The sequence below is a fragment of the Folsomia candida genome, unplaced genomic scaffold, assembly GCF_002217175.1.
Source record: "Folsomia candida strain VU population unplaced genomic scaffold, ASM221717v1 Fcan01_Sc010, whole genome shotgun sequence".
NCBI classification, from domain to species: Eukaryota; Metazoa; Arthropoda; class Collembola; order Entomobryomorpha; family Isotomidae; genus Folsomia; species Folsomia candida.
The window spans coordinates 4,131,275-4,143,894 of NW_019091202.1; the positions used below are offsets into that span (position 1 = coordinate 4,131,275).

The 12,620-nt window shown below is 36.8% G+C and overlaps 1 protein-coding gene across 1 annotated transcript; it reads left to right on the forward strand.

Annotated features, from left to right (window-relative positions):
* Positions 1–7,367: 7,367 nt before the first annotated feature.
* Positions 7,368–10,772, forward strand: LOC110854734 (RCC1 and BTB domain-containing protein 1). The gene is made up of 8 exons (XM_022103192.2): positions 7,368–7,740; positions 8,202–8,623; positions 8,684–8,749; positions 9,322–9,720; positions 9,784–9,911; positions 10,026–10,135; positions 10,405–10,535; positions 10,608–10,772. Exons 1-8 carry the CDS (start codon positions 7,488–7,490, stop codon positions 10,719–10,721), a joined length of 1,623 nt encoding a protein of 540 aa, XP_021958884.2. The 5' UTR covers positions 7,368–7,487; the 3' UTR covers positions 10,722–10,772.
* The last annotated feature ends 1,848 nt before the right edge of the window (positions 10,773–12,620 follow it).

Sequence of the window (12,620 nt, forward strand, 5' to 3'; positions counted from 1 at the left end):
GATGACATGGTTGATAATAGTTATAAAATTCAGAACGAGGCTAAAGTTCCGCTGGCACTTTGTATTGTCAGAAAATAAATTCACATAACAAAAATTTAGTAGAAATTAGGACTGTGGAAAATTTATTTTCTTGAATTTCTTACAAAATACATCAAAATTGCTGGACATTTAAAGTGCGTAATATTTCTAAGCGTATGTGTGTGCGTCCCTATGTATATACAGTCACATAGAGTTTATCCTAAAAGTTTCTCCCTACTACCCAGTTATGAATTTTATAACCTTACAATTACAAGGATACCGAATTGTTCGAATTGCTATATTTTTGGAAAGTAACGCAATACGATGCGCCTAATGTAGTCTTATTCACCATTTCTTCCATTCATGCCTTAAATAAAACTGTGGAGCAAAATGTGTGGCCTGCACGAAACCAATATTGCACAGGGATTTCGAGGTTGGGTTTAGCCCTTGTAATGCGACGTCCTTCAAATATTTTTTCCTATATCTCACATTTTGTGGATTGAATTGTTCATGTTATTCAATCTAGCTCCTGTCTGTTAATATGAACTTATCGTCGCATTCCGCAGGGGCAAATAAGTAGAAAATGTATGCTTTTATCCAGTTTGGCGAAATTCGACCCATATTAACCTGGGTTTGAAAGCGCTTTATACTGACCCCTGCAAGTTCGACCACACTACTTTGTCATATTGAGTTAGTCCCAGAAGTAATCGTCAAAGCATCGTCAAATCATCAAATTTAAGTTCTTACAAAAGCGCCGAGCTACAAGAATTAGGCACCTTCAGTTTTTATGGGGGACCTAGCCAATTTCCTTCCAATCTTATAATTAGATTAGCATTTTTTGATGAGCAGATTGTCCTCGAACTACTTGAACTGCGTTTGAGTTTGAAATATTTGTTTTTGCTTCATAATCCCATAGATCGGATATTTTGCGTACTCCGTACTTCGCGTACTCCGTACTCCGGCCATCCGCGCATACTCCGTACTCCGGGAGGGCGGTGTATGTACTCCAAGTCCGGGGTTATCCGATCTATGCGTCAAAACTCACAGATGCAAAGCCTAGCAACAAAAAATGACGGAAAAGTCATCGGAAACTTTTGTCACATCGTCTAGGCATGAAATGGTTGGCTCAGATTTTGATCGGACTAATTTTATCTAAATTGTTCACCTTTAAAATTAGTATTAGATTAGTATGTTTCAAAACGATTTAGCTTTTCGAATTTTAACTTGATTTCACAAATCAAGCTACATGCTCATGTAACGAGCATGCTAAAACACATGATGCTGCCTCTAGTTGTTTGACATTGACATTGATTTAGTTAATCCGACTTTTCAAATTTAAAATGAAATTTTCTCACTGGAATGCGGACTCAGTTCCACGTGAGTTTGCCGTTCGGAGACCTTTCTGTAATTTTCGGGATGAGCTAAAAATATCTTGGATAATAATTACTCCAGCTTTGGATAAATGGTTGTACTTATAATGCACCATTGGAACCAAACTATAGAGTTTTATACTTATTTTGTGCACTTATGCGGCACCATTGGTGCAAAATTATATACATCCTAATTTATATTGCAGGGTGAGCTACTTCTAACGTTACTACGGTTTATTTTATCATCATACGGGTTGAAGCTTAATCTTTTTATGAATTTGATTTTTCATAATTTAATATTTTCGGGGTAAGCTGTTCTCTTCTGCCAAAAAGTGTTCTCCCAGCAATGCTGGGTGGTTGGGTAAGAAATTCCAGGCATGTAGCTTCGTGTCAAAATAGGCTTGATACTCTTTCAATTTTGCAAAAAGTTTCTTACACTATCCGAACCTGAGAATTAAACTGCGTTCACATCCCCTGGTCGATTAGCTTTGCTTTGGCATAAGCAACCGTAAGCTTGTAACACCTTCGTGTGCAATAATTGTCTTATGCCAAGATATCCCGACAGCAAGTAGTGTGAGCCTTAGCCCAAAACTCGGGTTGGCGATAATCTATGATCTTACCAAAAGGAGAACTTCAAACGGATTTCTATCTGTTTCAGCGATTTAAATTCGTCATACAGCTTTTGAATAATTTTAATTGAATGAGGCAATTCCATGTCACTGACCTACATGTTGGTGTTATTTCGGGGTTCAAATTTTCTGTTATCTTTATCTATTATCTTTGCAAAAATGAACGTACCATATGTGGTTCAATTTATTAAAATATGGTCTCACTTTTATATCTGCAATTACTTTTTGGACAATGATGGAATATTGTCCGTGTGTATGTGTGTACGTAGCATATAACTGATTTTTTGGCGGATGTGTTCGCGGTGGCAGATAATAGATTATCTGTGGAGATATTTATGCAATCATGCACGGGTTACTGCGACCCACTCTGATCCGTCACGCAGTGTACCGGAGTCAGAGAGGCATGAGAGAGTAGAGAGAGATGTACATACGAGATGAGAGTATTTTATGTACTGGTTTTATTTATTGAAACATTTGCTTTATATACAGGTTTGAATTCCTCCTGTCCGTCCGTCTGTCTGTCTGTCTGTTAACGACCTTTTTGCATCAATTGATGCTAATTAAAATGTCCCTGCTCCATTTTTTCATAAATTTATAGCACCGTTGGTATCTGACAATCGGAAACACCAAATGATGCGAAATAATTGGTGGAAGCGATGTAAAACGCACCAATAGTGCAGAATATCCGGAAAAGATAATCCTACAATTTTGACATAAAGTTTTCAAAGTTAAAAATGACCCTTGGTCTCTCATACTGCGCAAGTGGTGAATACTAAGTCGGCCTTTTCATCAATTTTCCGTTTATATTGCACCCTTGGTGCAAGAATATATAAAAATTATGATCTCTTTTGTCGGCTTATTCCACACCTTTGGCGCAAAGTTATGTCTAAATCATTATGAACCTTATTTTGTCGCCTTATTCTACACTATTGATGCAAAAATCTCAAAATTCTACACTTACATATTCCGATTATAATGCACTATTGGAACCAAACTATAGAGTTTTATACTTATTTTGTGCACTTATGCGGCACCATTGGTGCAAAATTATATACATCCTAATTTATATTGCAGGGTGAGCTACTTCTAACGTTACTACGGTTTATTTTATCATCATACGGGTTGAAGCTTAATCTTTTTATGAATTTGATTTTTCATAATTTAATATTTTCGGGGTAAGCTGTTCTCTTCTGCCAAAAAGTGTTCTCCCAGCAATGCTGGGTGGTTGGGTAAACCAGAAAGCATCTTGAGCGACAGCTTCATAAACTTTGGTCTTGGTAGGAGAACCACCTACAGTACAACCATTTATCCAAAGCTGGAGTAATTATTATCCAAGATATTTTTAGCTCATCCCGAAAATTACAGAAAGGTCTCCGAACGGCAAACTCACGTGGAACTGAGTCCGCATTCCAGTGAGAAAATTTCATTTTAAATTTGAAAAGTCGGATTAACTAAATCAATGTCAATGTCAAACAACTAGAGGCAGCATCATGTGTTTTAGCATGCTCGTTACATGAGCATGTAGCTTGATTTGTGAAATCAAGTTAAAATTCGAAAAGCTAAATCGTTTTGAAACATACTAATCTAATACTAATTTTAAAGGTGAACAATTTAGATAAAATTAGTCCGATCAAAATCTGAGCCAACCATTTCATGCCTAGACGATGTGACAAAAGTTTCCGATGACTTTTCCGTCATTTTTTGTTGCTAGGCTTTGCATCTGTGAGTTTTGACGCATAGATCGGATAACCCCGGACTTGGAGTACATACACCGCCCTCCCGGAGTACGGAGTATGCGCGGATGGCCGGAGTACGGAGTACGCGAAGTACGGAGTACGCAAAATATCCGATCTATGGGATTATGAAGCAAAAACAAATATTTCAAACTCAAACGCAGTTCAAGTAGTTCGAGGACAATCTGCTCATCAAAAAATGCTAATCTAATTATAAGATTGGAAGGAAATTGGCTAGGTCCCCCATAAAAACTGAAGGTGCCTAATTCTTGTAGCTCGGCGCTTTTGTAAGAACTTAAATTTGATGATTTGACGATGCTTTGACGATTACTTCTGGGACTAACTCAATATGACAAAGTAGTGTGGTCGAACTTGCAGGGGTCAGTATAAAGCGCTTTCAAACCCAGGTTAATATGGGTCGAATTTCGCCAAACTGGATAAAAGCATACATTTTCTACTTATTTGCCCCTGCGGAATGCGACGATAAGTTCATATTAACAGACAGGAGCTAGATTGAATAACATGAACAATTCAATCCACAAAATGTGAGATATAGGAAAAAATATTTGAAGGACGTCGCATTACAAGGGCTAAACCCAACCTCGAAATCCCTGTGCAATATTGGTTTCGTGCAGGCCACACATTTTGCTCCACAGTTTTATTTAAGGCATGAATGGAAGAAATGGTGAATAAGACTACATTAGGCGCATCGTATTGCGTTACTTTCCAAAAATATAGCAATTCGAACAATTCGGTATCCTTGTAATTGTAAGGTTATAAAATTCATAACTGGGTAGTAGGGAGAAACTTTTAGGATAAACTCTATGTGACTGTATATACATAGGGACGCACACACATACGCTTAGAAATATTACGCACTTTAAATGTCCAGCAATTTTGATGTATTTTGTAAGAAATTCAAGAAAATAAATTTTCCACAGTCCTAATTTCTACTAAATTTTTGTTATGTGAATTTATTTTCTGACAATACAAAGTGCCAGCGGAACTTTAGCCTCGTTCTGAATTTTATAACTATTATCAACCATGTCATCTCACTCATTCTTATCTTCGGGCGCCCCACCCTCATTTCTAATTGCTGTACTACTAGGCTTCAAGATAGAAATGTGTACGGATTAAAAATTTCAAACAAAGAAATATTAAATTGGCGAGGCAAGATTCAAATGGAATGCAAAAACTTATGGAATTTCAGAACGGGTATTTTTTGAACAGGGAGCAAATTCAGACATATACCTAAGTGTATGGATAGCTATTATTCATAATTGAAAGTAAATGAAAGTAAATGAAAGTAATTGAAAGTAAAAACATGCCCATTTTATATCTATAAAGCAAGATCTGCATATGTATTCTTATCGTGATATCCCGATATGTTGTACATACTGCTTGAAATTTATAGAAGGATACTGCATGCAGGGTATAAACTGGAGTTCATTTTCATAGCTTTCGACAACAAAAAGAATACTGATGTAGATTAATGCATGAAATAATACATTACTACAAATTACAACCACATTTTTCTAAATGCGATAATAATAAAGATGAAATTGTTCGTTTTTTCGTCATAACAACGTGGCGTACCGAAAATCTGTAAAAAATAGGGTTTTTATGTTTTCAGAGAACACTTCAAAAATTTGCTGGGAGAACACTTGGAAATTATCGTAAGAAATTCCAGGCATGTGATTTACTACATAATTAAGTGCACGCTTGATGATTCTTTCGATCTCTCACTCTCTCTGCCCTCACCAAAAATGATTCCAGGTATGCATATATACATGTAGGCGAAATTTTGCACAAAAACTACGCATTGAAATCTTATATTTGGTGCCATTAGTAGATCCCAAATTTAATATTAAATGTTTCCACTGAAATTCAAACTACTCACTGTATAAATCTAGACAGTCCTCAATGACGAATACACGAATAACCGTATTAGCTCAGTAATTTCTTCTGTCTGTTTTTCGTGATTATTTTCACTTGGTTACTTGGCCTGCTCATCTTCAGATTAACTTGACAATTCCTGCGTCTTATCTGTCACTTTTTCATGATTGTTAACAACTTCTGGAATTTAACCTTCAGCGCCACAATGACTCACACTTTCGTTTTCAGAAATATTTTCTCCCTGTTTCCGATTCGGACACCTCCTCGTGCATACATCATTAGGGATGGTAATCCGTATCCTAAATTAACCGATCCGTAGGATAGGATCGGATAAATACAGGATCGGATCGGATTTGCTCACTTTAGGATCGGATCGGTTCGCGGTTCAGCTGGAAATCCGATGCGATCCGATCCTAGCATCATAGGATAACCGCGGGTAATCCAAGATTCACTTAACATGCATATGTTTAACTATGGAAAAACTTTACCAGCTGCTTTTGTTTATTTATATACGTATAAACACATAATTAATTAATAATTAAAATTCTAACAAATTGTCATCACAAACATGATTATTGAAATTAGCAGTTATTTTTATATTAATCCAAAAAATTTAACTAGGTTACACCCCAAATTTTCGAAAATTTAATTTTAACTATGTTACACCCTCAAAGTTCCCAAATTGGAATTTTGACTTGGTTACAACCCCAAATTTTTGAAAATTTAATTTTGACTTGGTTACACCTCCAAAGTTTCCAAAATAAAATTTTGACTTGGTTACAACCCCAAAGTTTCCGCAACGGAATTTTGAATTGGCTACCCAAGAAATGTATTCCAATTGGTGTTCGTAAGTGTTGAAGTGATGAATGGTTTATATTTACATACATCGGATGATCCGAGGATGCGATTTCATCGGATCGGATCGTCTGATCCTCGGAGGAAGGGATAGGATTTTTCCCTATCCCTCCCATGGGCTTGTGGCAACACTACTCGTAAGTTTGTAATTTTACAAAATGCAAAGATTATTAGACAAATTTGAAGAGATTATTATGGGGTGAAGCGAAATCCCTTTATGGAAATGTCTTGTCCATCCGTACGTCCATCAATCTGTATCCACGATAACTTTAGAACGGATTCGAATTTCGACATGTGGTTTTCGCCAACGTGTTTCTAATTTTTTGAGTCGAGTTCGAAGATGAACGTGCTAGGCCATAAGGTCACGCGCCACGGTGAAGAGGCCAACGGTAATAGAAGTCGAATTTTTTATTTCGCCCTTTTTAGACGTAGTTTTGGGCGGGGATTTCAAACATCAACAAAGTTTTGACGTAACCGTGTGACCGTGTCGCTTCACCCCTTTGCTACATTTCGTTTGCAACGGTTTATTAAAACAATTCTGGGAAAACAATCAAAATTATTATTAGCTGATGATCAAAATAGTTAAGTGTATAAATGAATGTATGTAGATCCATATGAAATAAAATTATTTCTGTATGAATTCTTGAAAGACAGAACTATGTAGGTATGAATGTAAGCATTAAATTAAATGTTTAATTAAATTTCGAACACGAATTCTTTCCTTCCAGTTTTGCAAAATGCGGAAGGCCGTATTAAATTTTCACTTTGCATAAATCTTAATTGCACTAGCATTTCTTGAAAACTTCAAGGGGAGTATTTTGCTTTGTTTCAGAGAAGTCTCAATATTCCCTTGACGCAGGCGCTGGGGTTGGAATCAAAGTCTGTCTTCTGATCGCCGTGTTGAATTTAACAAAACAATTAATTTGCACTTTTCTCTTCAAACATCGAGTAAAAATATTAAATTAATTTCCTCATAATTGCGTGAAATGGAGTCACCCACCTCGGGGTTGGGCATCATTCCCGAAAAACAATTGAAAATTTGGAAAATCTTTCGCAACGTGGGACCGGATGGAGAGGAGATTTTGAAAACGGCAAAATTGGCACATTCTGCCGACTACAGGCGTGGATTCGTCGTCACCATGAACGACGAAACTTATTCCTTCTTCCGAAAGGATTCTCTTGGCGGCGGTGTTTGCACGATTTCCAAAATCGACGAGCTTTCCGGTGTCCGGGTTAAAGGTGGGTATTTTGTATTTCATATTTACTCAATTTATTGAAAATAATACTATTTAACAATAATAATCAGCGATCAGAATTGGGAAAAGTTTGAAAACCTCAAATTCGATGACAAATAATAAAGGGCTGTTCTTACGACTCCCATGGATGACGCGTTGGCGCGTAACCTCACTTTGCCCCTATTCAATGTATTCAAATGTAATTTTTAGAATCGAATCAACTCCATGAGTTTTAGGATAAATGCAACCTTTGATATTTTAATCTAAAGCTAATTTTTGGTACTACAAACAAGTCGATTTGAAAAAAATTAGTCAATTCGTTTGCCAATTCTATTTCATACTAAATTTCCTCGAAAATGAATCCGCTATTTTTTTTTGTCGACGGTACAAGTCTTTTAACGGTGTAGAATCCTTCATCTTGTAGATCCATACTGCACCACAGTAATTTTAAATATTTTATTGCAGAGTTTTTTACTGGAACAATCAACTTTGCCATAACGGACGAAGGACGCCTCTTCTCCTGGTTTAACGAGCTCGATACAAATGAGTTCTACCCTCCCCACCATATCCATCAATTAGGCCGAGGCAACTACGTCTCTGGTATAAAAGAGGCGGATCAAAGAGACCTGTTTTGTCGCCCTGCCCTCGTGACGGGAAGTCTGACGGGGGTCAAAGTGCGTCAAATCGCGTTGCAAGGATGGACTGAGACGTACACCGTGGCGGTCAGTGTGGGTGGGGAGGTCCATCACTGGGGTGCAACTTATGGAAGTGGCTCTGAACATCCCTGGATACCAAGTTTGATTCCCAAGGAACACTTTGACTACCAGGAGGTCATCTCTGTCACGTGCAGTGACCGCATGGGCGTCGCCTTAACGTCAAAAGGAGAGGTGCGAAGAAGCAGGTCGGTTCCATCAGAATGACGATTTTAAAATATTTTTTTGTCACAGTTGTTTCAATGGGAAGTGGGTGATAAGGTGCCCAAAAAAGTCTTTGCGTGCTATACATTTAAAAAGGTATTTATCTTATAAAGATCTCTATCTATATTAGTATTATCTATAAAGATAATAATTTGTGAGTTTACATTTCACATTAAAATCTGTAATATACAGGGTGGTTTAAATGTCAGGTTACAGTGGAAAATTTTTCAATAGGAAAAATTCGTAAATTTCCATTAGTTACGGATTTGGGATTGAGATTTTTATTAATTTTTTATCAAAACTTATGGAACACATGATGACAAAATGCTTAAAATATTGAATTTCTGAGACAAAATTCCGCTAACTAATGGAGATTTGTGAATTTTTCCCATTGAAAAATTTTCCATTGTAACCTGACATTTACATAAACCATCCTGTACATAATAATTTTGTGAACTGTTTCCATCTTATCAACTGAGCCTAGTACTCAGCACGGATTTTTCACATGAAACTAAATAACTGGAAAGGGAAAAGGTTCTTCAAATGATTTGCAAAATATTGAAGTTTCGTTTTTTTAACCAAACTTTAACTTCACCAGAAAAATCCGTCCACTTCGGTTTACCAATGCTATTTAATCTAAATTTTCCTACTGGTCTGGTCTGTTACAGATAACGGGAAACAGCGACTTTATTTTTGCACTCACTGTTACCGGAGAGATGCAGTATTTGGAACCATTATTTCCATGGTGGAGAAGGCCTCCCCGCACGGTTGAATGGATGACGATCGAATTCGAGGATCACAAAATTGAAGATATCGCGTCCTGCAATGGGGATCAAAACGTCGTCGTGGTCGAGTTGAAGAATAGCAAACGCTTCGCGTTCCATTACTGTGAAGGAGAAAACCACGAAATTCCGGCCTTGCCCACATTTACATTGCCCAGTGATGCGTCGATGGATGGGCTTTTTGCGAAATATGGGGGCACAAGTTATCGCACTATTTCGGTGCAGATTGAACCACCGCCACGACGCAGGGTGAAGGATGACATTTGCGATTTGTGGGAGAATAAGGTCGGCATAAATTTGGACCATTTTACTTTAAAATTTTGTTTGATTTTATTATTTCTACTGTAGAAACATGCCGACGTTGCATTTTCCGTGGAGGGTAAAGTCATCACGGCACACAAACTCATTCTTTCCGGAAGAAGTGAATATTTCGAAAGAATGTTCAGCAAAGAGTGGAATGAGGCTAATCCTCAGAAGTGAGTTCTTTTACAAAGTTTTGCAACATCTTTGTTTACAGGGAATACTATACTATAATCTGTTGCAAATTTTAAGTACTGCATTTTAATTAATTATTTGTCCAAATTTTGCAGGGGAGCGATTGAGGTTAAGGACACGAAACATGACATCTTTGAAGCGCTGCTCTTCTACATTTACACGGACAAGATCAAATTCGAGGAGGACGAGCATGAAAATATTTTTGGTAAAATCATGTCGCCACTTTATTTTCTGTAAATGCAAATATTGAGACAATTCGTGCATTCATTAGTAAGTCGTAAGTTTGTAATTTTAGAAAATTCAAAGATTAAGTTTACACTTTACGAAAATTTGTCAGCTATTTATGTGTAAAAGTTGGTAACTTTAGAGAATTAACGGATGTTACAATGTTACCAAGAGCTGAAACAATTGACTCAATAAGTACATATTTTTAAATTTAAAAAACTAACTTATCGCCCGAATTATATTTTTTAGAACTGATGAAATTAGCTGACTATTATTGCCTAGTCGATATTCGTCACGAATGTGAGAAAATTTTGATCAATAACATCAACCCGGAAAACGCTTTCTTTTTGGCGAAAAACGCTTCATCCGCGAACGCTTTGGTATGCAATAACATTAAGTAGTTAACTAAATGGTGAGGCATATTTAATTAGTATTTTGTCTTATTATTGCAGACATTGGAAGGGAAGGTAATCAAATTTATTGTGGACAATCAACTCCTCGTGGACATTTCGTCGCCTCAGGAGAAGATCGGCTTGGTGGGGATGAAAGTCTTCCAACAAATCTAATCATACATAAGTGGTCTGAGGAATTTTAAGAGATTAATAAAACAATAGTGGGAAAACAATCAAAATTATTATTTGCTGCATAGCAATGAAAGTTAAGGGCATACATGAATGTATATAAAAAATTGGCATGGAAATTGGCGTGCTGAAAGTTGTGCCAATTTTTAGTATGCCAATTCTAACCTTTTGGCGTGCTAAAAAATTGGCACCCCAAAATAATAATTTAAAATAGCCATGCCAACAACCTAAATTTAAAAAATCCCCTTAGGAATCCCCCTGCCGCCGCCACCCCCATCACGCCGCCCACATTGCCACGTCAACGGAGTCTTCATCCAACATTTTCACCTCATGTTATTCGGACCCACGGCAACCACGCCAAACGACTTCCGAAGACGATTTATTGTCGCTAAGGCAACAGCAGCTGAGATGGGGTTCGTTAATTGGCCATTAATTAGTTCATTAATTCTAAGTAGATATGTAATAAAATTATGTCAGTGTGAATTTCTGAAATCTGAAAGATAAAATTGAACTGTGAATGTAATCAACATTTGTACACTAATAAAAGAATGTGCATTAAATTGTACTTACATATTATTATTTAATAAAATTTAATTGGATTTGTATTACTCATAAAAACATGAATTTTCAAAATGCTTCAACTTTTTAGCCCGAACCAGGGCTTATGTAATTGTCATGTCCGTCTGTCTTTCGATAACTCTCGAACGAGTTGACGAATTTTTACCAAATTTGGTAGAGACACGTATCTAGGCAATGCAACGACCGAGTTCGACGATGGGTTCGATCAGAAAAGTTTTGGACCGGTGGGGTCATCGGAGTGGGTGGTGTTGAATTCACACACTGTCTTCTACCCGAAAACCAGGAAATCCGATGAAAAGGGCCTTGGTTGTGAATTAAGATGAATAGTTTTTAGGCAAATGAGTCCTTGTAGTCGCCGTGAAGTCGAAATAAACTTTAATGTCAAAATATTTCCTTCTGGCAGGACACTACTTTATTTAATTAACTCAAAATGCGATTAAAAACTTTAACAAAAACAATGACAATTTAATTACTAAGAAGAGCCTAAAATCGTAACGTGTTGCTACTTCAAAGTCTTGGTAAAGAGTAAAAAATAAAACGTTGGCTGAGCACGTAGGCAAAAAATCAGACAAAGAAACTGTGCCAGCGCCAACAGCAAAAGAAAGTGGGAATAAAAATCTCACAATGCCCCACTTTTCACATAATTAACATAATTATTAAAATTATCAAAAAACTACTAAATTAATATCTTCCGAAATCCAACAGGTGGGGTATTACGCACCAAAATTTCAAAATTGTCGTAGAAAGCTCACATTTGGCAAAGAGGTTGCTAATGGCTCCTAATGAAAGAATATGAAGTGAAATTGGAAAATTTGTCAACCGGAGGGACCCGAGGGGTCACCCATACCGATTTTTCAAAATCATCCAGTCGAGCTGAAATTTGGCATTGAGGCTGCTAATGGCCCCTAATGGAAGAATAAGAAGTGAAATTGGTAAAATTTTTGTGTATAGGGACCCAAAGGGGTGACCCATACCGAATTTTAGAAATCGTCGTAAGAAGCTGAAATTCGGTAGGGTGATAGTTAATGATTCTCATGAAATTATATGACGTCAAAGATGAACAAAAAGTAACCAGAGGGGCACTAAGGGATACCCATACCGATTTCTAAGGGTTTATATATTCAACTAAAATTTAGTGTCGCGTCGAAAAGTAAGGATTGAAATTTAGTCTTCAATTTCGAAATTTTTAAATAGAAAATTCTGAGAAACATGAGGTTACTATTAAATCCTGGTTCGGGCTAAGCAAAGCTGTACTGATAGGTTTTGAATTTTAGTTTAATGCAATTTAGTTGCATGGAAAGTCAA

What these genes read in the sequence shown, in the direction of transcription:
- LOC110854734 (XM_022103192.2), top strand. Translation starts at nt 7,488, where the DNA reads ATGGAGTCACCCACCTCGGGGTTGGGCATCATTCCCGAAAAACAATTG. An exon ending in TTCCGGTGTCCGGGTTAAAG is followed by an intron (nt 7,741 to 8,201) that starts GTGGGTATTTTG and finishes ATTTTATTGCAG; the next exon opens with AGTTTTTTACTGGAACAATC. An exon ending in GCGATTTGTGGGAGAATAAG is followed by an intron (nt 9,721 to 9,783) that starts GTCGGCATAAAT and finishes TTTCTACTGTAG; the next exon opens with AAACATGCCGACGTTGCATT.